The sequence below is a fragment of the Myiozetetes cayanensis genome, unplaced genomic scaffold (assembly GCF_022539395.1).
Source record: "Myiozetetes cayanensis isolate MyiCay16 unplaced genomic scaffold, myiCay2020 scf18, whole genome shotgun sequence".
NCBI classification, from domain to species: Eukaryota; Metazoa; Chordata; class Aves; order Passeriformes; family Tyrannidae; genus Myiozetetes; species Myiozetetes cayanensis.
This window is the reverse complement of record NW_026087389.1, coordinates 15255123-15279048: the sequence shown is the minus strand read 5'-3', so window position 1 is coordinate 15279048 and position 23926 is coordinate 15255123. Positions and strand designations below refer to the sequence as shown.

Here is a 23926-nt window from a genome sequence, read left to right as displayed (position 1 = left end):
GTGAGGGGACCCGGTGAGGGGCCCCGGGATGGACCCCGTGAAGGGATCCCCATGAGGGATTTCCGCCCGCCCCGCCGCCCCTCCCCGGCCCGGTCCCGCCGCGACTCCCACTGAGCTCCGCCCGCCCTCCCAGCACCGACACGGCCCCTCTCAGGGCGGGTCTTGCCGCGGCCCGGCCCCTCGCTCCGCCGATTGGCCGCCCGGCGGTGCCGCCGCGGGCCGGGCAGCGGAGCGGATCGGAGCAGAGCAGAGCGGAGCGGAGCAGCGCCGGCCGTGCGGGTGCCCCCGAGGCCGCGGCGTCCGGCGGGGCCATGGCGGCGCTGGGCTCGGCGGCGCTGCGGAGGGGCGTCGGCGCGGCCCCCCGGCTCCTCGCCGTGGCCGTGTCGTGCCAGAGCTGCCGCCACAAAGCCACGGCGGACGGCGGGCACGGGCAGCCCCGCGAGCAGCAGCCGGCGGCCCCCGGCAGACCCGGCGGCCAGCCCGCCCCGGCCGAGGGCGCCGACACCAAGACTTACCTGTGGGCCAGGTACCACGAGATGAAAAAGCTGGTCTATGGTAAGGGGGCTGCCACGTCCCGCCGGGACCGGCCTTTTCCCGTCTTTCCCTACCCCCTCCTCCTCCTCTTTGCATCTCGGTGCCTTTCCCGGGATGTGCCCGTGGCTGTGCAGCTGCCGGGTCAGGAGCCTCCACGCCGGCCATGCCATCGATCCATCCATCCACACCTCCATCGCCCGCGGCTCGCCGGGATGGTTTTATTTAGTTGAAACCTGGTCTTGATCTTCCTCTCGCCATCCCGGGCTTCCCTCTGTGCACATCCCCCGGCTGGTCTCAGCCTGTCAGGACACGCAGAGTGTGGGGGGTTGTTCACAACTGGCCTCCTTAACGCGGGTATTGCCATTGCAAATGGTCTGAATGAAGGGATTGTTGCCTTTTTCTCCAGTTTGACCTTGTCGGCATACAGGATCGTAGCTGGACTTGGATAAATGGGCAGGGATGCTGACTGAAGGGGTGAGTCCAACTCGCCTCTGGCACAAAGGTGAATGTGGACAGGACTGATGCTACAGCTCCTGGGATATCCCCCTGGTCCTGAGCTCAGTTTGTGTTCCAGCTGGGACACACCTTTTACTCATGAGTGCCTACGTGTTTCTTCTCCTCCGACCAAGAAGTTACCTGGCTCTGTCGGGTACTTTGAGATCTTGCCAAGCGAGAGAAAGCTCAGACCATTTGCCAAATCTGCCTGTGTGTAAAACGGGCTTGCGGTCTCTTTGGCAGCAGCAGGAGACCTCCTCTGTATTAAATTACCCTAAAAACAGCTTTCTTGGCATAAGGGCAGGGAACCTTTTCCTGTTGGTTTCTTGATTCTTGGAATGCTGAAGGTAAGCACTGTAGAGGACTAGGAAGTGTGAGTTCGTGCCTGCTGCTCACTAGCCCTGCGTTAGCCTTTGTTTATCTAAGGGCTGGGATAAGGACGGCAGCCGGAGGGAGGCATCTGGAAGAGCTGTCTCCTTGCTCTGAGACTGGCAAGGTCTGTCATTCCTTCCTCCCCCACCTTCCAGTACATGGGATTTGACATAAAATCTCAAGTCCTTCATGATGCACAAATGTAAAGGAATTGGCCGCTGATCCCTTGGGTGCTCAGCCTGCTGCATTCCAGCTGTTGCAGGACGACAGCTCCTTTCCCGGTGCACTGAAGGCAGTAGAGGTGCTGACAGGGGACTGTAGCTTTGTTAATACCCTGCTCCAAGATCGAGTTGGGATTTTAGCCCCAGTGCTTGAAAGAAATTTCAGCTTGCAGTACTTGTAGTGCTGCTTGGACCTTAATATCCTCAAAGGCATCTTTTTCTTTTCCATAATGGCATTGAAACCATAAATGCAGATGTGTTGATAGTCTGTGCCGTGGTCTCTTGGCAAAATGCTTGGTTTACTATGTGACAGATCATGAAGTTTGTGTTCCCATAACTCTGTTGGGACTCAGGAGATACAGTTATTACTTGAGGTGGAGAACTAAGCAGCTGGAAGAAATGCAAAGTGAAGTCGAGTGAAGTAGCCCAAGTGCTACAGAGTAGACTCTTTACAAACCTTCAGGTAGCCGTTACATGTGTTAAATAAGAAGGTCCTCGTTGTTTTAAAGAATAGCTCCCCAAACCAAAATGTCAAGATTGTGTCAAGTCTTGTCAGGAAGAGACAGAGATGGTCGAAGTTGGTTTTAAATGTTGCTTTGATGACTAAACAGTTGTGCAAAGTGTGGCATCAGCCTGTTCCTTTGTGCTTGATTTCTATCTCGATGTAAAAGCAACTCTCTGTGCTTGGGGTATGCATTTGAAAACATCACCTCTTCTCAGGACTCAGCATTGAATCTGGGCAGACTCTGGTGGTGCCACCTTCTCCTTCCCTCTCGGAAACTCCCCTTTGTGAAGTCCTTTGTCCTGTGTTGTTAGTTATTGCTGTTGGTGTGGAGAGAGGTCTCTGCCAGGAGAGTTTATGATGTTTTCAAAGCAGCCCTTGCTCAGGACCAGATTTATAGAGCACTGTTGTATTTTTGCTGAGGGGATTGCAATGATAAACGCTGACGGAGTTGGACAGGGCTGGATGTGCAGGATGAGCTTCTGTGCAGGAAAGCTCAGTGCTGGTGCAGATTTGGTGGCCAAGAGCAAAGGAGGCATGAGAAGTTCTCAACTTTGTACAAACATGTCTGTGCTCTGTCAGGCTCGAGGGGGGTGATGGAAATGATAGAACAACATTGCAACACAAAAGGTGTCACTGAGGTAAAATCTCCCCTGAGCTCAGGAGAAGCCAGTTCTGTTCATCAGCCCCCCTAACCTTTGCCACACTGACTCTTAGGACCAGATTTTGTTACCTGCAAAAATTTGAGGCTCCTATTTTCATTTAATGTGCTTTTGTTTTTTTTTTTTTTCCTTTTCTCTGGCAAAAGGAAAAGTACAATCTCATTTATCACAGGGGTTGGTGTTGAGCAAGACTCGCTGTTTTCTGATCTGATAAGTGTTAGGGAAGGCCAATAAGCTCTCATTAAGCTTTTGAAGTTTTGCAATCTAGGAAACATCCAATCCTGAAACTGAATGGGATTGCCAAACCAGTGAGGATTTAGCTGTAAGCAAGTGTGTTTGGTTTTTTTAGGTCTTTCGAACCTGTTAACATGGCTACAATACCTCAGCTTTCCTAAAGAACCTTTACAATAACTGCAGACTTATTGCATGACAAGCCTGAGCACAGTTGAACTTGAGAGCAGCCAGAACTGGAAAAGTGACTAGCTGCTAACTTCCTAATTCTGCTTTCTTAAGTGTAATTGTCTTTTCTTGCAAAGACCTATTATAATATTTGTCTAGTGCCTTTGTGCATTTTTAAGATGACATTTTGTAATGAAATGGTATTTTTTAATATTGCCTTTAGTTTGTGTAGATTTCATTGGCAAGAAATCCCAAAATATTTAGTTATAATGGCATAAATTCAAGACTGTGCCCAAAAGTAATTTTCAGCACTTTTTAAATATGCTTCCTCTGCCATTTAAGGTTCTTTAAGTAATATTTTCCTCTTCCTATCCTATTGGTAGAAGTAGCTACTTGGGCTGGTTGGAGTGCTTTGCAGGAAATGGCACAAACAACACTTCAGAGGGATAAAGAGGTTCTTGGAAAGGAGAAAAACTGGCAGGTTGTCTTTAGAAAGCAAGTCACTGTGAGCAAGGGAAACTTTTTAATTCATTGAGGGTATGAAGGATGGTGGCCATCTGCTTTCAGTATCCTTTTATTGCTTGTCTTACAAAGAAATTAGTGCCGATTTCTGCCGTGTTGGACCTCTGTGAGTGCAAAGGGTGTGAGAAACTGGTGTGAGTTGCCTTATTTATGAATTATTCCTCACTAACATGCTGGGCCTGAAGCTGAGAGAAAAGCAGCATTTCCTGCAGGATGCTTTTGGTACCCTGGGAGCTCAGAAAAGCAGGAGACGTGCCTTGCACCTCCTGCCCAGAGAGTTTGTCACATCGGAAGGGGCCATATGGTGTCTGTAGTCGTTGCTCACAACTAATTACCTGCTTTTGTTTCCATCTCTGCTCTCACGTTGGGGCTCGAGTGTTATTGCTTTCTAACAATGTGGGCTATTGCCTGGGAAGAGGCACTTGTGCTCTGGTGCAGACAGTCGATTTCAGCAGCTGTCCAGGTTCTCACAGTGGTAAAATGAAGGGGCTGTTTCATGTTTACCTTGCATTTACACCCGGGTGTAAAAGATGCACGAGACCAAACAGGCGTTCTCGTGGTCCGCCTTTGTTGCAGAGTTTCACCGTGTGCCCTGGACATGCAGACACTTCCCTTCAAACCGTCAGAGCTGCAAACCAGAGCAAATTGTGCAAGTGGGCAGATTCCTGGGGCTGCATCTGTTGCAGGAGCTGCTTTCCCCCACTGCCCTCAGATGTGCTCCCGCCGGTTCTCCCCTCAGTCACACTTCCTGGGTGAAGTGCTGAGTAGACAGTGACTAACTGTGATACTGTCTGCCTTTCCTGCTAGGACCCAGATGGAAAGAGTAGTTGGGATTATTATTCTTTTTTAATATCCAAAACTGGTTTTCATTTTTGTCTTGTGTTGTGGTTTTTTTTTTTCCTTGCTGTAATTTCTCATATCTGTCCAGCGATCTGTTATGGTGCCTTGGCAGAGGAAAAGCCAAAGCAGTCGTTCTTGGAAAAAGGCATCTTCATGAGCTTCTGGAGGGTGTCTGTTTGTTTTGATTTGACAATTGCCAGGAAATCTGAGACAAAGATCCCTGGCAGATTACGTGCGGGATGTCAGCAGAGCAGCAGCGCCCAAGTCTGCAGCCCAGGACTTGATTAAGCACTCGGGATCGGTAACCACACAGGTGGTTATCTTGAAAAATAAAAAACAACAACCAAACAAAAAAAACCACCACGAAAAACCAAACCAAACCCACACTTAAACCAAGCTCCTTGAAACCTGTCTTAGTAAACCCCAGGCAAATTTGGGCTTTTGTATTGAAGCTGATTTTGCCTGTGCTCCCAGCTCCTGCCTCTGCCCTGTGCTAGCTGGAACCTGCTTGGAGGCTGGATGGGCTTAAAGGGAGATGGACACCTGCAGCTCTGGTGAGGGGGATGCTCCAAATGGACATTCACAATGTGCAGCATGAATCCCTAGAGTGAAACTCAGAGCTTTCCTTCTTTCTAGGAGATCAGGCTTTTCCTGATGGGGTTTTTGCAAAAGTTGTGGCTGACATGTGTGACTGAATCCAGAAGGTTCTTATGTCTTCTGTGAAAGAAGAGGTGGGGTTCAGGCAATGGTGTTTTGTGCTGCTCTCCCACTGTCAAACTGTGTTGTCCTGAACCTGTTAGAGAAGGGGAATGGTGGAAGAGCTTGACCTCTGTGTAGGGATGCTGTAGCAGCGAGTGCATTTGTTGCACAAAGTTTTTTCATTAGAAGAGGAAATCCCTGCACATTTGCCCTGAGATGTGATTGGGGTTGTGCCATCATTTTCCTTGTGAGGAAGAAAAATAACACCCTGCAAATCCCAGCATATGCTTGGAAAAAGGTCTTCCCACAAGTTATCTGGAGGTGAGGACAGGAAGTGGAGCTCTGTTTGTTTATGGTGCAAAGAGCATTTATGATGAAAGTTGTGATCATCTGAATCCTATTTACATTTCCCATCGTTTAAAATCCCAGTGGAAAATACTGAGATTGTATCCACTCTCTTCAGCCTCTTCCAGGAACTTTGCCACCATCGGAGCCACTCAAAGAGAGCTTTTGTTCCCAAAGTGTAGCCAGTAAGTCAGTCCTGCCTTAATACACTGCTTTATTTTCTAGTGATTCCTCTCCAGTTGATCTGCTGAATTGCATTTGAAGGCCAAATGAAGTGAGTTAGGAGAGAGGGATGGCTGTGTTTTGTAACATACCCATTTGTTTTCCCCTGAAAAATAAATATTATGATATATTTGAATCCTGTTTCTTTGGTTACCTCTCTGAATTAGTGCTCACAAATGTATTTTGGACATTTGTCTCAATTCCCTTATAATTCCAGACAAAGTCTTTATTGGGAATGGCTGGTATCTCTTTCTAATAATCTATTTTTTATCCTACATTCAGATGAAACTTGATTTTATAGCAAGGAAGCACTAAAGAACCGGCACAGGGATTCTTGTTAAAAGCCAAAAGTTAAGGTAGGAAAAATAAAAAAAATCCTACCCACTGATGCTGTGTAGGACCTGGAAGATGTCTGGACTTTTCCTATCATTCAAAGAGAAAATTACCCTTCTTTGAGCAGGGAGGAAATGCCTCCTTCCCCTCCATCCCCCAGTGTGGTTGTGACCAGGCAACTGCCCCAGGGAACTGTTTTTATTGCTGACTCTCATCTTGCAGTGGGCAGCTCTTGTGCAGTGGGAAGGCTCTGTTCCTGCCTCTCCCATTGCAGTGGAGCTAAAGCTCTCCTCTGGGCTAGCTCTGGAAAGGGATATACAGGTAGTTCAGCTGCTTGGTCACTTAACCCCATTTTCCCAGTGGTCTGGGGAGCAAAGTGTTCTTCCCAAGCATCTCGAACAGTAACCCTGTTTTGACAAACCACAGGCTGAGCTGTTTCCACAGCTGTTTATCAGAGGACAGCAGATAACTTGTTGCTATCAGTATTAGTGCTCCAAGAGCCTGTGGGTTGTTTGGTTTTTTTACGTGTTGTTGTACAACACATTTTGTTTGTACAAAACCTTGTTTTATCGTGTTAGTCAATAAAAAAAAAATTAAAAAGCACTAATGGCACTTGCAGCATTTCCCTGTGAAGTCTGGATGCTTCTGAGAGAAACAAAAAGTGCCGAAAAACAAACCTCAGAGTTTCTCGTTTGGAGTAATCTAGATTTCCCAGAGAGGAGAGTTGGGCTGTTTGCTTGCTGAGTCCTGAGTGAGGGGTGTGTTCTCCTGGTGATGTGTCACAGCCACCTCTCACAGTTGTGAACCCGCTCAAACTGCAGCTGCTCCCAGCCAGGAATCTGACACTTCAAAACCTCGGCTCTGCTTTGCTTCATGGAGGCCAGAGACCAGGGGACATTGTTTTGCAGCTTCCTGACATAAAAGGTCAGTCTTACTGTGCAAGTGGATAGAGAGCATCATCTCCAGATGCAGCCAGAGGTTTGCCAGAGGTTTCACAGTGTGTTTTTTCACGGGCAGGATTATTTGAGTTAACAGCAGCCTTCGGCAGCAGCTCTGTGCTCCTCTGCTGCTGCTGTGTGGTATTTCCAGCTGCTGTCAGGGCAAGGACAAAAAGTCTAAATTTCAGTGATCCTCTCCGTTTCTCCAACCTCTCCCCTTTCCCTTCCCTTAGATCTCCTTCCACCAGGAGTGTGCAATCTCCTCAACCCCGCCGCTATCTACGCTAACAATGAGATCAGCCTGGGAGATGTGGAGATCTATGGCTTCGACTACGATTACACATTAGCACAGTACTCTAATTTACTACACTCCATGATTTTCAACACTGCCAGAGACATCCTAATAGAACAATTCAAGGTAATGAAAGAATTTCCACTCGATTAAACTTGCTGCTGTCTTTGCTGTGCCCCAGACATGATTGTGCACGCATTGTGCACACGTGTCAATTGTGTTTTATTGAGATAAATTTCATGTTTCACGGTGTCTGATTGCAGAAAACTTTCTCTGTCCATGGAATTCATTTCCTTTGAGACAATTTACCGTGCTGTACATTCCTGAGGTTTTATAAATATGGAGTGGGAACCTTAGTCTAAAAAAGGTCTGGTCAGTTTTACTTGGCTATGGAAATAATGCCTATGGAGTTGCTGGTTCGAGGTACACACTGTGGATAAACGTGAACCATGGGCCAACACCGGAGCTGTACAGGACTTGACACGTGCAGGTTGATGTGGATGACACTCTACAGCATGTCCCAGGGCAGACACCCTGTTTGCAATAGGTGACTGTTCTGTGTGGTTTTTTCTCATCATGTTTTTCTGTGCCAAATATATGCACTGAGTGGAGCTTAGCAGAAGCATCCTCACTGCCTGAGTGAATCTGATTTTTTCACTAGTGTCCCCTACAGGAGAGAAATGAGCTTTGGGGATCCTGATCCTTTATGTCTCTCTTTATTCACCCCCTTTCTTTGTTGAAGGGGCAGAAGGAAGCACACCTGTTCCTTGGTCAGTTTATGCCTAGGGTGAGATGACTAGTAGGACCAGGCCAGCTCAACAGGTGAAATGATTTTGTTGATTACCCAGTGCCTTTGCTCTAAGGATATTGCTGTTTGTCTTCCCAGTATCCAGAAGGGCTTGCAAAGTATGACTACATTCCAGGGTTTGCCATTCGTGGGCTTCACTACGATGTACAAAAGGTAAGCTGTACAAAGTTCACTCTCCTGGGCTTTGTCTTCCATTGCTGTGTTTTTAGTGGAGATACTTTCTGTCATTGCTTGCAGTAACATCCATCACCAAATTACCAGTGAGTTCGGGTGGCTGTGCTTTTCCTTGCACGGGTTCTTCCCAAGGGAAAGATGTCTTTTGTACTTGCCTGGCCTCTGGCAGAATGGGACATTTTAGCAAAGGCCTGTGGTAAAAAGCCTTGCCAATTTAAAAGTCATTTAATTCCAGGGGCTAATTAATAGAAAACCGAGCTTGTTTGTGTGATCGTTTCTGTCTTTCAGGAAATTTGAACAACAAAACTCAATCTTGCATCTACAAGTACTTGCCAGGAGCAGGGGCATAATGTCTGACTCTAATAATAGAAATGACTTGTCAGAAGAATGCTTTGGGAAGCCTTCCCCACCCCCCACCCTGAATAATAGGACTGCCTGGAATAAGACCCAGGCTACTTGAGATGCATGCTTCTTAGGAGCACGGGCAAGCAGAGTGCAGGCAGTAGCTTTAACCCTTTCCAGTGCTTTGGACTGACTCCCTGAAAGCCTCATGCCCACTGATGCCGTGCTGGCTGCTGCAATCGGGCACTCAGGTGGGAGCACAGCAAAGCTGCTTCACTGTAGTAGGTTTTTCTTGTGCCTCTGGCTTTACAAATAAGAGGTAGATGTGTGAGAAACAGAAGGTTCTTTGTTTAAATCTCTGGCCAGTATATCAGAGGAACACAGGCGAGTGGCCTGGCAAAGCACAGGGCCCTCTGAGGGAGCAGAAGGTGAGGACCCTTTTCTCAGGATCAGAGTTTGCAAAAACACCCAAAAATCTGGGTAGTGCCAGTAAAGTAAAACTTCAGTGTATGTGCCTGCACTCCACAAATTACTGGGAGGTCTGCCCACAGTGTAACAAGCTGCACTGATATGGTTTCCTGATGAAAGAAGTTTGATGTGTGTTCTTATGCAAGATGCAGAGTGATGTGGGTTTAGTGTGAGGTGCTTTCCATGCCCAAGGACCTGTGTTACAGCTTCAGAACGATGGATGGAGGAGAAGGGATGACTCATGAATAGGGGAGTCTGATACCAAAAATGCAAAGAAAGCTCTGATGTTACCAGGCTGATGTGCTCCTGAACATCTTTGCTGTAGTGTCTCCTGGGGAGGGGGTGAGGTGAGGGGAGAGCTCTTGTGTGAAGAAAATGACAGGAGCACAGCTGTGCTCTAAACCAAAACTTGCCCACTTAGTTCTGCTGAAGATTAATGTCAGGAGAAATAGATCTCATGTGCACACAAAGCTCCTTTGGAATGTGTGTGCTCCTGAAAGGGAGATAAGAAGAGGCTGTCCTGAGTCACAGAAACATTTTTCCCCCTGTTTTAAACTGCATCTCTGTCCACAAAGTGGAGTGTAACAGACTTTGGCTCATAAAAAGATGGTCTTTTGCCAGAGAGGCCAGTAAAAAGTCACCCTAATAGTAACTGTGTGTAAAAGTAGCTGGAGAGTAAGTGCTGCCCAAAGTACACAAGATGTGGGATGCTCAAATTGCATTTTATTTTCTAAACCTCATTCGTGTGGAACTTTAAACCTTAATAAGATTTCAGTGTTAACTCTGACAGTAACCCAATTCTAACAGTAAATATCTCTCCCTTACCACAGAGTCTTCTCATGAAGATCGATGCTTTCCATTATGTCCAGCTGGGGACAGCATATAGGTCTGTCAGTTCTGAAAATCATTTTCTAAATGCCCATATATGCAAAGGTGGATTTCTACATCTGAGTGTATGTTCATGGCATATGTTGGGTTTTTGGGGTTTTTTTGTTGGTGGTTTTTTTGGTTTTTTTTCTGAGCAGAGCACAGTCTTGTCTGGCTTATCCTGTTTGTGCTTGCTTCAAATGCTTACCTGGCATATAATTGCAGGGAGTTATTTTTTCTCAAGCATTTGAAGCCAAGTGTGGGTGGGAAGATCTGGAGCTGTTTGTAATGGTTAATGACACATCTGGTCACGTACTCTGCGAGGTGTCTGAGCTGCAGCAGCAGCAGCAGCGGGGCTGGGTGAGCACCTGGGAGCAGACAGCACCACTAGGAAAGGACTCCTCAGCACGTGGATCACACACGGGCCTGTCTGCTCCAGGCAGGAATGTATCCCAGCAGTGCTCTGCTGAGCCTTGGACAGTGGTCTGGATCTGCAAATTACATCTCAAAGCAATGCAGACGTGTCCATAAAGTAATAATGCATCACAATCGGGCTCACTTTAAGGCCTGGTTGTCCTATTTTTCATTCTCCTTTGTTGTTCTCCAAGGAGAACTGGGTGTGCTTTGGAATAAGTGGCTAAAACAGTCCAGAGGAAACTTTTCTTCAAAGAGTTGTGGGAGTGGAGACTGGGAAAACTCTTTGTCCCAAAGAGGAGAGGGGTTGGTGTGTTAGAAGTAGTGATTTATAGATATCAGCAGCAAAGCTCCTGTAAATCCTGTGGTGTATTTCCTAAGCATGGAAGGCAGTGTGGGTTTTTTTCTTGATCTCTGCCCTTTTGCTGTTAAGCTTCAGTTACAGTAAACACTCTAAGAATATTAAGAAGGGAGTTTCATAATCAGAGAGAATTGGCTTCTTTGAGTCCCAGTTTGGGGGGTGGGGGGAGCAGGGGGTTTGTACTGCCCCATATTTTACTGCAGTGTCATAAAGAGATTTTTAGTGAAAACACATTTAAGCTTTTTTTTTTTTTACCCTAGTGTCCTTTTGTAACTATCCTTCTTGGAGTGTCCTTTTCCTAAACTGTCCTTTGCTTTTGAGCACAACTGAGGCAACATTTAATTTCTCAGAGGCTGTACCATAACTGAGTAGGAAAGGAGAAAGGGAAAGTTCCTGACTGCTTGAACAAACAGCCATCAAAAATTGTGCAAGAGGCAAAACCTGCAGCAGTCAGATAACCTGATGTTTTGCTTGGGAAAGCTGAGTAAGAAGGAAACCCCTTTTTCAGAAAGCCCTTTTCCTGCACCTTTTCATTTAACGGTGATAAACCTCATAGAAACAACATCTCCACACCTACAGTTACCTGGGGCTGTCACAGTCGGGTGGTGGGGCCGATTTGGTGGGGCAGTCCCATCAGCAGATTAACAGCAGACAGAGAGAAGTCTCTGGCTGGATTCTCTGTTGGAATGTGGATAAAGCCCCTTAATTAATTAGAAGGAGCAAACAAGATATCTGAAGAATGTCTTGGGAAAGATTTTATGTAAATCTTAAGAGCTGTCAGGCTCTCTGTCTCTTTTGTGCAAGGGGAATTTGTGAGGTTTAGAAAAGAGCCCATTTTTCCCATATTCTTGTTCTGTGCAGTTTCTAGTCTGGGCATTACTGACAGCTGTTGTTTTGTTTGTGTCTAGAGGGCTCAAACCGGTGCCTGATGAAGAGGTGATCGAACTCTACGGTGGGACACAGCACATCCCCCTGTACCAGATGAGTGACTTCTATGGCAAGGTATTGTAAGCCCTTGGCTGCTGTGATGCAGCAGCAGCTCTTTAACAGCTTGGAAAACAGTGAGATGTAGGCACATGTAAACGACTCCAGCCTCCCTTGGAAAGGCTGGGTCCCTAGAGAGCTGCAGTGTGTGCTTTTGTTCTAGTGGGAATATGCCCCAGAGGTTATTTAGCAGTTTAGCATCTGAAAGACATCTGCAAAGCTTTCCTAAACACCAGGGCTGTTGGCCTAGAGCTGAATGGCTTTGAAGACTGATAGGGAGATGTTCCCTGCTTCTTCCATGGCCAAATTTGGCTCCCAAGCTAGCAGGGCAGCCTGCAGTGCTGGTGTTTGCAGCAAGCTGTGTGGAGCGGGTCTGTGTGTAGCAGCAGGGTGCTGCAATGCCTTCCTCCCTTTGGGTCTGAAAGGGATCCCCCTCCACAGCCTTCAGGCCTCCTCAGTGGGTATTATTCATAGGGTTGGTGTCCATGAGTGTTGAGGATAGTAAGGTATTGACGTTCTGCCTGCAGGAGCTGTAGGAATCCTTTAATTGCCTGAACTAGAGGAAGTCAGGAGAGACTTTTCTTCCTGCAGTGTCTGCTGTGGTGCACTGGGCAAGCGGGGCCTTCACATCCCTTTCCCTCAGAGCTGCTTTGTCTCTTGCCCTTTGTTGCCCTGAGGGAAGCTGGAAGGAGAAGGGCACGCTTCCTCTGGTAATACGCCTGTGAGCCTGCTGTGTGAAGTCTGAAGTATTTTTGGTTTTAACGTGTCTCTTTAATTTTTTGCTTTCCAGGGCCCATCACTTAAGCAGTTTATGGACATTTTTTCTCTTCCTGAGATGACACTGCTCTCTTCAGTCATTGATTACTTCATAACTCACGGCATTGAGTTTGACCAGGTGCATCTCTACAAGGACATATCTGTAAGTAAAATGTCAGCTGTCCCACAGCTCATACCACACCAGAGCTGTGAGCTCTGCAGCACCCAAACCTAAGGGGCTGGTACTGAGCAGCCTGATATGACAGCACTGTTGTCCATTTAGATCAAAGCATTACCAGGGAATATTCAAAGCTGTGTTTTCAGGGCATGTTTGGTTTCTGTCTGTACCCCAGAGTTGGTGTTGCTGTACACTATCTTGTGCAGGAGTGCCTAGGCTGGCTAGGTTGAAGGTCCTTCCATGGGAAATAAGTCACAAAGCTTGTGTAAAAAGTTTTCAGGTTCTGCAGACTTTTAAACTGTGTTTTCCTCTTAGTATCTCATTTTTCAAAGAAGCTTGGTCTGATCATGTACCAAACAGCTTACTTTATACAGTGATTGTTGTGAAACAACTCTCTTTCCTTGCTCTGAGAATCTACTTCTTCACTTTGCAGAGTAGTCTGGTCCTTTGGGGATGTTTTTCAATGGGTGACTGTTGCTTTCATGAGTCATTTACTCCAAGGTGCTAAGTGGCACTTCAAAAGGGCTCTGTGGGATTATCACCATTGTTAGGGGAGACTGTCTGACTTCTTAGCTAATGCTGCAGACAAGATGTAAGTGCTTGAGATTGCTGCTCTGGGTGACTTATGCTGACAGACAACACATCTCCCAAGCCTTATTGCATTCCTTTTTCCATGGAGAAGGGTTTTTGATTTGTGCCTTAAGGGAAGCTTAGGCTCATCCACTGGCTGTTCAGTCCTGTGAGGGAGATGGAGCTCCATGTCTGTGCTGCTGCTTTTGTGATAAGGATCCACCTGTCAGCAGGGCTGCAGCCTGGGATTGCAGCTTGTGTTCTGACCTTCTGTGGGTGCCTGATAGCAGCGTGCCAGCCCATTTCCCACAAGACCTTACCGTGGTTCTGGGGTGTTGGTTGTTGTTTTTGCTCTCAGGGTGGGGAAAATGGGAAGAGGGGACACAGCTGAATCCTGAGGCTTTTTGGGAAGAGTGTCTTCTGAACCTTCTTTTGAGGTCAAAATGGACGTGTTTCTAATTGAAATCTAGAGGACAGGGGGGCAGTTGCTACAGCCTAATACATGCTCAGTACAGGGCAAATGGCGTGCTCAGCACCTCAGACTTCTTTGTGGACATGAGCACAGAGACCCCTCTGTGCCTATAACAGGTGTCCAGAGAACTTGCACAGCCCCAGCTCTCAGTACAGCAGTGACTCACAGTGGGTTACAACGTGTCTAAACCTGACGCCCTCAGTACCTCTCAGTGGTACTGCTGATGCAGGGCTGTGTGTTTGGAGAGGTGCTGCAGACACTGTGCTGAGTCAAAAGGGCAGACCCTGCGGCAGTGGAAAGGCTGACATGTAATCCAGGTAGTCCTGTCACACCAGTTTGGTCGCTTCATATTTTAAAGTAAGAACACAGAGTTTACCCTGCTTCCCTTTGGAGGAGTTTATTGGAGCCCTGTTTGACACCTCCCAAGGCTACCAAGATTTTACCTGCAAGAACCTTATAGATCTTCCTTTTTCTTTTTTTCTCCTTCTTTTGCTTTATGAGAGGCAAGGGTTTAGGGAAAGAGCAGATTTGAATTTTTCTCCTCTGTGAGGGTGGTTTTAACACAAATCCAAAGCACTGCTTGCTTTTAGTGCCAGTGCTGCTTAAGAGAAAGTTGTTTCCTTGTTAGAGCTCTTGCTCTTTGTTCAGATTCCTTCCAATAAAGCAATGAGATGTGACCTCTGTCTTTTTACCATTCAAGTCCACATGGTGGAAAGAGGCTCCTAAAACTCCCCTTTGAAGTGCTAATGCCTCCTCCTCCATCATCCCTATCTAAGGGGATGTAAACTCTGGTTCTCTTGCAGCTTTGCAGGAAATGATTTTTGGAGTCACAAGCAGGTTTCAGCAGCACTAGCAGGTGACTGTGTGGTGGTGTGGGCAAGTGTGTAGCGATGTCAGTGGCCTGTGTAGGACTCCAGTCTGAAAGGGCAACTCCCAAAGGGGCACACAGAGTGTAACAGGGATTTAAAGGTCCTGGGGAAAGGCAGCATTTGTTTACCTCTATAAATTGTCAGGGATGAAACCAGCACTGTTAAAACAAGCATTTGCATGTGCAAACACTGCAAACTGTGTTGCTGCTCTGGAAATGATTTCGTGTGTCTTGTGTATCTCGTTGGATGGAGACTTGGGCACAATCTCAGTTGGGTGTGTCCAAAAATGTGTTGCATCTTGGCCTCTGGCCTGGAAAATAGTGGATATTTGGATGCCCTTGACAACATCTGTATTAACTTGCCTCCCTCCCAGCTGTGTTTTGTGCCACCCTCTAGTGGAAGCTTCTGCTCTGCCTGTGCCCAGTGGCCACGCAGGGCCAGGAGTTGTGGCCCTCCTTGGCTTGTGGGGAGCATTTTGGAATCAAAGCTCTCCTGCTGCTGTTGGCCTCAGCCACACTCCTTTGGGTCACATTTGGCAGAGCTTCCATAGGTATAGGGAGACAGCAAAGCCAGTGTGGGACAGTGAATGGTTTGGGTTTGCACAGTCTGTATTGCCTTGGTACCAGTATGCTTACCTGTGCTGGTTTGCAGGAGCTGGAAGGAACTTGTGCTTTCAGAGATAAGTTTTGAGGTTTCTCCCCCTTGTACTGCATCAGCTGAGCCAGCCACTGTGCCCTTCTTTTGGCACGCTGGTGAGCCTTGCTGGGCAAGCTCTGCTGCTTAGCACTGATGCAGCTTTTGCTCATTCAGCAGGGAGGGGATGGATCGTTACTCTTGGTCCTCAGAGGTGACAGGAAGTTTGCATGCTGGGAAACAGGAATGCCAGATGTAAAACTGAAACTTTTTTTCCCCTGCCCTTTTCTTTAGGATGCAATTAGAGATGTCCATGTGAAAGGAGTGATGTACAAATGGATTGAAAAAGATCTGGGTGAGTTAAACACTCATACTGTGCGTGTTTTGGGTAAGATGGCTGTGTTGGCCCTACACAGTCACAGGAGTCAGGGGAACACAGAACTTACTGAAATACTTGACTGTGCCATGCCTAGAGGCAGCTGGGGTAGAGTGGCATCAGAAACAAGTGGCATTTAGGGGCAGGTGGAGGATCTATTTTATTGAAGGAAACAGCTACCTCACTGCTCATGTTTCTGTGTTCAGCTTGTAAGCAAGGGATGATGGTCCTTGGCATGATGTGAACATGCAAAGGCACCATCTGGGAAGACTTCCTGGTCATTCAGGAGAAAGGACACTTCTGGGAGCAACATGGCCTGGAGCGGCCATGCCTGTGCATTGACAGTTTGGTATCAACCCTTTTCTTTTGCCAGGCTTTTCAGTTCCTCAGTCTTTCTCTTTAGATGGGATGGATGGGGATGAGGAAGGCCATTTTGTCACCATGGTGGTTCACTACCTGCCTGCCGGAGGTGGATCCAACTCAGACCTTTTGCATCCTTGGTGGCACAGGGGCTGGGTTGGGTTTGGTTTTACACAAATGTGATCATGACTTGTAATGACAATATTCGATTGCTGCTGTTTTGTTCTGATATAGAACAGTACATTCTGCACGGGGATGAAATCTACGCTGTGCTGAACCGCCTGGTGAACCACAAGAAGAAACTCTTCCTCATCACAAACAGTCCCTTTAGCTTTGTGTGAGTACCTTTACTGCACACCAAGGCTCAGCAAGAGCTGTGCGGGGCAGTCCCTCCTTGGGGCACCTGGAAGTTGTGTGTGGAGGGTTTTGTGGCGATCGCCAGAGGAGCGCTCTGGGGACCGGCTGTGGTGAATGTTTTACCCCACAGTGCAACAGTGTTGCACTCTCCCTACAGCACTGACTCCCACTTGTGGAAGAAAATACAAGGCTGTGGCTGTGTTGGCTCTAACAGTTCTTGCTGCATCCCAGACTTTCCTGGACTTCCCATGGTGCAGGAGAAAGGGTGGAACAGCTTGAAACAAAGCACATCAATACTCCAATGCAATGAAACAGCCTTGGGGGGTGCACAAATCTCTGTGCTTTCTTCTCTGCTACTGAAATGAGAACAAATTTAAGACAGAGCATTGTAAAGATGTGGTGTTGGGTGGAAAAGAGAACTGGCTCTGTTAATTCTTCTGTTCCTTTGCCCTTAGGGACAAGGGAATGAAACACATGGTTGGCAAGAACTGGCGGGACCTATTCGACATGGTCATCGTGCAGGCGGACAAGCCCAACTTCTTCACCGACCGCAGGAAGTACGAGAGGGGCTGTGCTGCTGCACGTGGGGCCCTCCCTGGACAAACAGCTCCTTCTGCCCTCCAAAAGAGCAGTGCTTTGCTAAGATAATGTAGGCTCAGTAGGCACCCAGCCTTCTGCTGCCCTCTCAGGTTCTCTCTGGGAAGAAGAAAATTGGCTGCTCTGGGAATAAGTGGTTGTGTAGAGCCAAGCAGAAACTGTGCTTCTAAACTGGCTGTTTAATCCTCAGGAGTTTTTTCAGGGTCTGGGTTTAACTTAGATTTTTAGGGGCAATAATGTACTTAAATCTTCAGAAAGAAGAGAGAAGTAGAATGGTGTACATGAGAGCTGGTCATTTCTTGGCTCTGGGTCTAGAGAGTGTGACAAAATCTTTCCTTTTCCTGTTCCCCATGCAATTATCTGTGTGGGTTGTGGGTTTTTTTTCAGGGTTTTGGGGGTTTTGTTTAGTTACTGGATACATGCTGTTTGGTAATTGGCAGCTCTGAAAGCCTTTGTACGTGGCAGCTGGGTTTTGTGGTCAGTTAGGAGCTGCCAAGGGACTAGTTGATAGACAGGCTGCTGTCCTCACTTTGCTCTTTGGATTCTTTGCTTTGGGAACTTGTGTCTGCTTTGTTGCTTCAACTTACGACTGACCAGAAATTACTGCCCTTGAGGGATCAGTCAGTTCTTTCCGTTGTATGTATTTTCCTCCCTGTATCCCAGACCACTGTCACAAAGAGGAGTAAACCTATGGAATGGATTTATAAAGCTGTTTTATAACCTGGTAAAGGTTTTCTTCATGGGCTGCAGGTGAAGAGTCTTTCAAACACAGCCTGGAGCGATGATGATCCAGCCCTCTCGGAGATAAAACCTATGGCTGCCTGGTGCCTAAGATCCACTCGTGTAGTGGGCCATGGAAAGTCATGGGGAGGCCTCAGGAATAGCAGGAGCCAGCTTGGGTCAGCTGCTGAGATCAGCATGAGAACTGCTTTCCATCCACTCTGCAGACTTGCTGTATCCTATTAGGACATTCCATGGTCTTGGTTGGGCTGGGGCATAGCCAGGTTGGAACAGGACACAAAGTCATTCAGGGCAAAGCCTTCTTGGCCTTAGCATTGCAGAGGGAGTCATTACTGTCAGTATTTTCCTCCCCTCTGTATGTGAAAAGCAAAGAAGAGTTGTCGGGGATTTTGGCATGAAATGGTTACAGCCAGTGGAAGCATTTTGAAAAGATATTTCCTTTCACACTTTCTGTTCCCCTGAGAAAATAGTTCAGAAGGACCAGAAGGTCACTTAGAGCTCATGCAGAGCTTTTATTTCAAGTTGTTACATAGGTAAACAAGTTTCCTGATTCAAATGTTCTGGTTGCTGGGTGACAATCACCAAAAATCAAAAGGAGTTGACATCTCCCCCCTTTTTTTCCCAGACCTTTTCGAAAACTGGATGATAAAGGCTCACTGCAGTGGGACAAAATAAACCAGCTGGAGAAGGGAAAGATCTACAAAGAGGTAAGGTGAATGGGTGCATAAGGGGTGTGAAGCAAGAGTCTGAAATGGTTGGGACTTACAACATGCCTGCAGTTTTGGAAATATTTGAAAAAGCCTGGAAATGACTGTAAAGCAGGAAAATCTGCTGGGTCGGGGTGAGGGAAAATGATGGGTTCTTCTGTAGGGCACTTTTTTTTGCAAAGTGAAAACCAGAAGTCCTTGAGCAGAGGATGTGTGTAGTTAGAGGGTGTTTGTCAGAGCCACGCTCTGGGCTCTGTGCTGCCTGGGGGCAGTGGCCTGGTAGGACACTGTCCCTCTGAATGCTCTCAGCATGGGCTTGGCATTAGGGATGGAGGGACAGGGACAAGGGGAGAAAGGCAGAGCAGGGCCACGTAACTTAAGGTGTGGGGTGCTTGTCTTTCTGCCCAGGGGAACCTGTGCTGAGTTACCTTTGCCAGGCTGGGTTTTTTCCTCCTGCTGCCCTGTTTGTGTGAAATGGGGTGGTGGGGAAACATCCTCTGCATGCAGGGGTCAGTGAATGTCCCCTGCCCCCAGGTACAGAGAAACCTTCACCCTGGGAGCTCTGGTCTGACATTGTCCAGCATGGCCAATAGTGCAGTTTTCCCTCAGCTCTTCCGATGTCCTGGAGGTGCTCCCAAGAGTGTGGTAGTTCAGGCACACTAAGAAGGCACAGCTCTCTAAATGTGTATGCAGTTATCTTCCACTCCTCACTCCAAATTGTCCTCCATAAAATTGGAAAAGGTGGACTTGGATAATAGAATAGAGACACAAAAGTCATCAAATGGGGCACAAAGCCTGGCTCCTGACACTCCCCTTCCTGGAGGATGAGCTGCTACTCTGGTGAACTTGCTGCCTGGGTTGTTGTCCTTGCAGCTGGTCTGTCCCCTGAGACAAGTTGCCTCTGGCTTTAGGACGGTTTGTTCTTGGTTATGTGAGCTCTCCAATCCCACGGGAAGTAACTGTCAGTGAGATCATTGTCAAGTAGCTGGTACCTGACCTGTGGCAGAAAAGTGGGTCATGTCCTTGAGTAGTGCTGTTGGGAAGCCTCTGGCCTGTCCCATGGGTCTGCCAAAGTGTTGGGATAGTGTCCCATCCTCTGCCAGGAGCTGGGAACATGCAAGTATAGCTCATTCCCAGTGGGTTAGCAGCTCCCTCAGGAGAAAAGGCACATCTCAGCTTTTTCTTTCTAGAGTTTATTGCTGAATTAAATCCTGCTCTTGACCACCCTGACTTGTGGGCTTGTGGCCACAGGTTGCTCACCCAAGTGAATGGTGCAGTGAGGAAGGGAAAAGATGAGGAAGGAGGGATGGAGTAGGATTTTATTCTTCCTCTCTGGTTCTCCTCCAGCCATGACGTTCATCTGACTGCATCGACGTTGTTGGGATGTGACAGAGTGTGTATCCCAGCTGTAGCCCACCAGGTCTCCAGGATTTTTGGTTTCTTGGAGTGCCACAGTATGCTTCTTTCTGGCAAATGTTAGTGGCCATGGACCTTGCTGTTGTGGTGGTGTTGCCGTAGGCCCCTGAGCTGTTCCTGTCCCCTGGAGCATGGCTGTATGGCATTCATTTGCTGTGGGTATCCCACGAACGGGACATCAGGGATCGGAGGTTTTGACTTACTGTGCCCTCAAATTGCCTGTTCGCAAAAACTCTTGCAAAGAGTTTTTCTGTAGCCTGAGAAAAGCTGAGGAATGTACAGAGGGGTTGTCACATAAGTGAAGTGAGGTGAGCAAGGACAGAAACCTTTGGCTGTAGATGGTTGGGGAGGGAGCAGGCTGATACCCCTGAGTGCTCACAGCTGCATGTGGTAAGATGTAACCACGTTTCTCTCTGTACTCCTGTCCCTGGCAGGGTAACCTCTTTGATTTCCTGAGGCTGACGGGCTGGCGTGGGTCCAAAGTGCTCTACTTTGGTGACCATCTGTACAGTGACCTTGCGGTGAGTGAAATGTCTCCACTCTGCAGTGGGGTGGGAGCAAGCCCGTGTGGCTGCTGTGGCTGCAGCTGGGTGGGAGATAAGGCAGGGCCTGCTCTGAGTGCTTAGGTCTGACACAGCAGCTTGCCCATGCTCTGACAGGCACAGGCAAGCACCGCATTTCGAGGTGCTCCACAGAGCTGATCCTGCTGGCCAGGAGATGGTTGTTACTGGCACAGGCCATGTGTGGCTGTCCCCTGAGAATCCAAAATGGGAACAAGACCACTCTTCTAGGAACCAGGGTTGTGTTTGGCCTTCAGGCTTGATGTTGAATTCATGGTTGTTTTTTCTCCCTGACCTCCAGGACCTCATGCTGCGTCATGGCTGGAGGACTGGAGCCATCGTTCCTGAACTGGAGACAGAGATCCGGATCATAAACACAGAGCAGTACATGCACTCCCTGACCTGGCAGCAGGCTCTGACAGGGCTGCTGGAGAGAATGCAGGTAAACAGCTCCTGGCTGAGCAGGACAGGTAAAGTGCTGCCTTCTGAGTCTGCATTTTGGGCTTAGCATGGGAATGAGGGGATGTACCATCTTGCTTGGTTCTCAAAAATATCCTTCTCTTGGTGCAGTGGGCTCTGGGTTTGTGAGTTACAGTGGAAACTGGGGGAGGTGAGGAAGCCTGCAGGAATGATGTATGTTGTTCTGCTGCTGTCTTTGCAGATGTATCAGGATGCAGAGTCGAAGCAAGTATTGCTGGAGTGGATGAAGGAACGACAGGAGATCAGGTGAGCATTGTCCCCCCTCACTCATGAGGTCTCTTAGGGCCTGTTCTGTAACCTGCTTTGAGGACAATGGTGCTGCAGCTGTTGGACTCTGGTCCTCTCTGGTGCCACTTGCCTTGGTGGGGGGGCAGAGTGGGATGCAGCACTGCAGTCCTGAGCCTGGGAGAGTGGACTGGTTTGAAGGCAGAGTGAGAAAGGGGATTGCTGGGAGGGGCTGTCTGCTACTGCAGCTCCTGGCACTGGCTGTAACAGGTAGGGTAACAAAGCAGAGTAAGAGTGCATTGAATACTCATCCCAGTCTCTCTGCACAGGGACTGGTCTGCATCACAACCTGCAGGGGAGGGTACTTAGTGTGATCTAGTGCTTCTGGGGCTGGGATGGCCCAGAGCAAAGGGTGTGGAAGGGGAAGAATCTGTGACCAGTTTTATCTACAGAGCACCATCTCTTTCTTCTCAGGTCACTGACAAAGAACCTGTTCAACCCTCAGTTTGGGAGCATCTTCCGCACCTTCCACAACCCCACATACTTCTCTCGCCGGCTGGTGCGGTTCTCCGACATCTACATGGCCTCCATCAGCTGCCTGCTCAACTACGACGTGAACTTCACCTTCTACCCCCGGCGCACGCCCCTGCAGCACGAGGCCCCGCTCTGGATGGACCAGCTCTGCACGGGCTGCATGAAAACTCCCTTCCTGGAGGAGATGGTGCACATTCGGTGAGGGGCAGGCACTGCAGGCAGCAGCACGGCCGGGCTGTCGTGGGGCCGCTCGGTAGCAGCACCTCTGTCCACCACTAAAGGGCGTTTAACACCTGCGTATGTGTGTAGATGGTGTGTTTATTTTTTCCCTTCACTGGCTCCATCCCTTTCTCTGAGGTGCGTTGTAGGCTGCGCAGAGCCTGGGTGCTTGTTCTCTGGCAGGGAGCCCTCTCTGGGAGCAGCTGAGCTAGAGGACCAGTGATGGTGGTGGGACACAGCCTCTCCCTGCTCTGTGCCCAGAGAAGTGGCTCAAACACAGCCCCGCGTCTCCAGCGCTCGGTGAGTGCAACCCAAGGGAGGGGTGACAAGGTGTGGCAGGGCTGTAGCTGCCCAAATGTCCTGGCACTGCAGTGTGAGTCATTCCGCAAGGGGACAGGGAGGAGTCAGGGCTGCCAACCAGGCAAGCCCATCATGGATGACAAAGCATCAGCAGTGTTACCTGTCTAGAACTGGTATCAGCAGCCCTCAGCCCATTCCTCCTCCTCACCAGACTGGTCTGTCCAGCTGGGGGCTCTGGTAGGGAACTGTTAGGTAACTGTGCAGGATGTGCAAGCCCTGGGTGGTAGGAGTAGGTCACAGAGTCTCAAAATAAGTGAGTGAGTTTAAGGCTGTGCACTGTCAGTATTTTTGGTTTGGTGCCATGTGACATCAGTATTTTGACAGTTGGTGGGGTCTGTTGTGAGTTGCAGAGGGATGTGTTCAGCCCCTCAGGGAAGGTTCAGGGTTGGCAGCAGAGGTGCCATTCCACCTGTGTTCACTGAGATCTGGCCTAAGGTGGATGGGAGGGGCTGTTGAGGTTGTCCAAGGAGGGCTTGGGTGTGAAGTGCTGCTCGGTGTGGTGGGTCAGAAAGGGTAGAGTGGCCATGCAAAGCCCTGTGGTGCCTCCTCAGGAGGAGGAAGAGCAAAGAGGTGCTAATAGCAATGTCAGAGCATCTAGGATGGGACAGGGGTGACAGTCTGGAGGCTCAGGCACTTGAGAGCTGCTTTAGGATATGAGGTGCAGAAAGTGGGCTTGGGGCTATGCTGGTCCTGGACAGCCTTCAGACTGGCACGGCACTGGGGAGAGGTAGAGGGGCAGTTGAGGTGGGAAAGACTAGCTAAGAGTTTGTGCCACTCTGATGCTGGTTGGCCCTGGGAAACAGGAGAACATTGTTAGTGTGTGGGAAGTGATGGCTGTAGGATGAAGAAGTGGAGATGTTTGCTGGCCTGGTCCTCCTGCTCCTCCCCTCACTGCTGCACCATTTGCAGATGGCAATAAGGGTGACAGTGCCAATCGGTGTTGAGGTGACAGGAAGGAGAGAAGGAACAGAGAATGGAGGCACTTCTTGTGCTGAGTCTGGTAGTGAGCAGGCAAGGAAATGAGTGACTGCAGAGTGTGTCTGTGCAGCAGGAAAGGGCTGTGGGTTTGGGGGACTGGGGATTAGCGTGGGGGCAGCACCTGGCGCTTGTGAGCACTGGGCTGCAGCATCTGCTGGAGGGGCTGGGTGTTGTCAGTGTGGGGGCAGCAGAAGGAGAGGAACCAGGTTGGTGTGGAGGACCCTCTGCCAGGAGCTCTGACTCAAAGAAAGGCACTGAAGTACAAGGCATGTCAGCAACCCCCAGTGAGAGTCACACACACAGACACACACAGAGGTTCCCACACGTTCCTCCCCGGTGCTGTGCCAGGCTGGCCCCTCTTGTCTGTCACTGTCTTTGTGCCATGTGCCAGCCCCAGCCCGTCACAGACGTTCAGGATGCCTTGCTCCCAACTCAGTGGCCTGGACAATCACTGTTAACACGGCTGCTCTAATCAAACAGCTGTAGTAGGTGCACGTGGCATTTCTCTTTGTGCTGTGTGTAGTGTGTAGTTCAATAAACATCTGCAGCATGTGTAACTAACTGACTAACCAGCTCACTGTGGGGGCAAACGGGGCGCGTGGGGTGATAACTGACTCATTGATTCGTACCTGACCATGGGGCAGTGAGGGTACAGGAGAGGGCTGGTGTGTCCCGGGGGGCTGTCACACATCAGCCCTGCAGGAGAGAGGGCCGTGAGTCCCTGGGGGCGGCTGAACTGAGTGC

The 23926-nt window shown here is 48.8% G+C and overlaps 1 protein-coding gene across 1 annotated transcript; it reads left to right on the top strand.

Moving 5' to 3' along the window:
* The first annotated feature begins 258 nt into the window (after positions 1–258).
* Positions 259–23743, top strand: NT5DC2 (5'-nucleotidase domain containing 2). The gene is made up of 14 exons (XM_050313309.1): positions 259–555; positions 7318–7502; positions 8263–8337; positions 9999–10054; positions 11719–11812; positions 12585–12713; positions 15567–15627; positions 16243–16345; positions 16821–16922; positions 18329–18410; positions 20261–20347; positions 20688–20828; positions 21048–21112; positions 21566–23743. The coding sequence occupies exons 1-14, from the start codon at positions 312–314 to the stop codon at positions 21825–21827; spliced, it is 1686 nt and encodes a 561-aa protein (XP_050169266.1). The 5' UTR covers positions 259–311; the 3' UTR covers positions 21828–23743.
* The last annotated feature ends 183 nt before the right edge of the window (positions 23744–23926 follow it).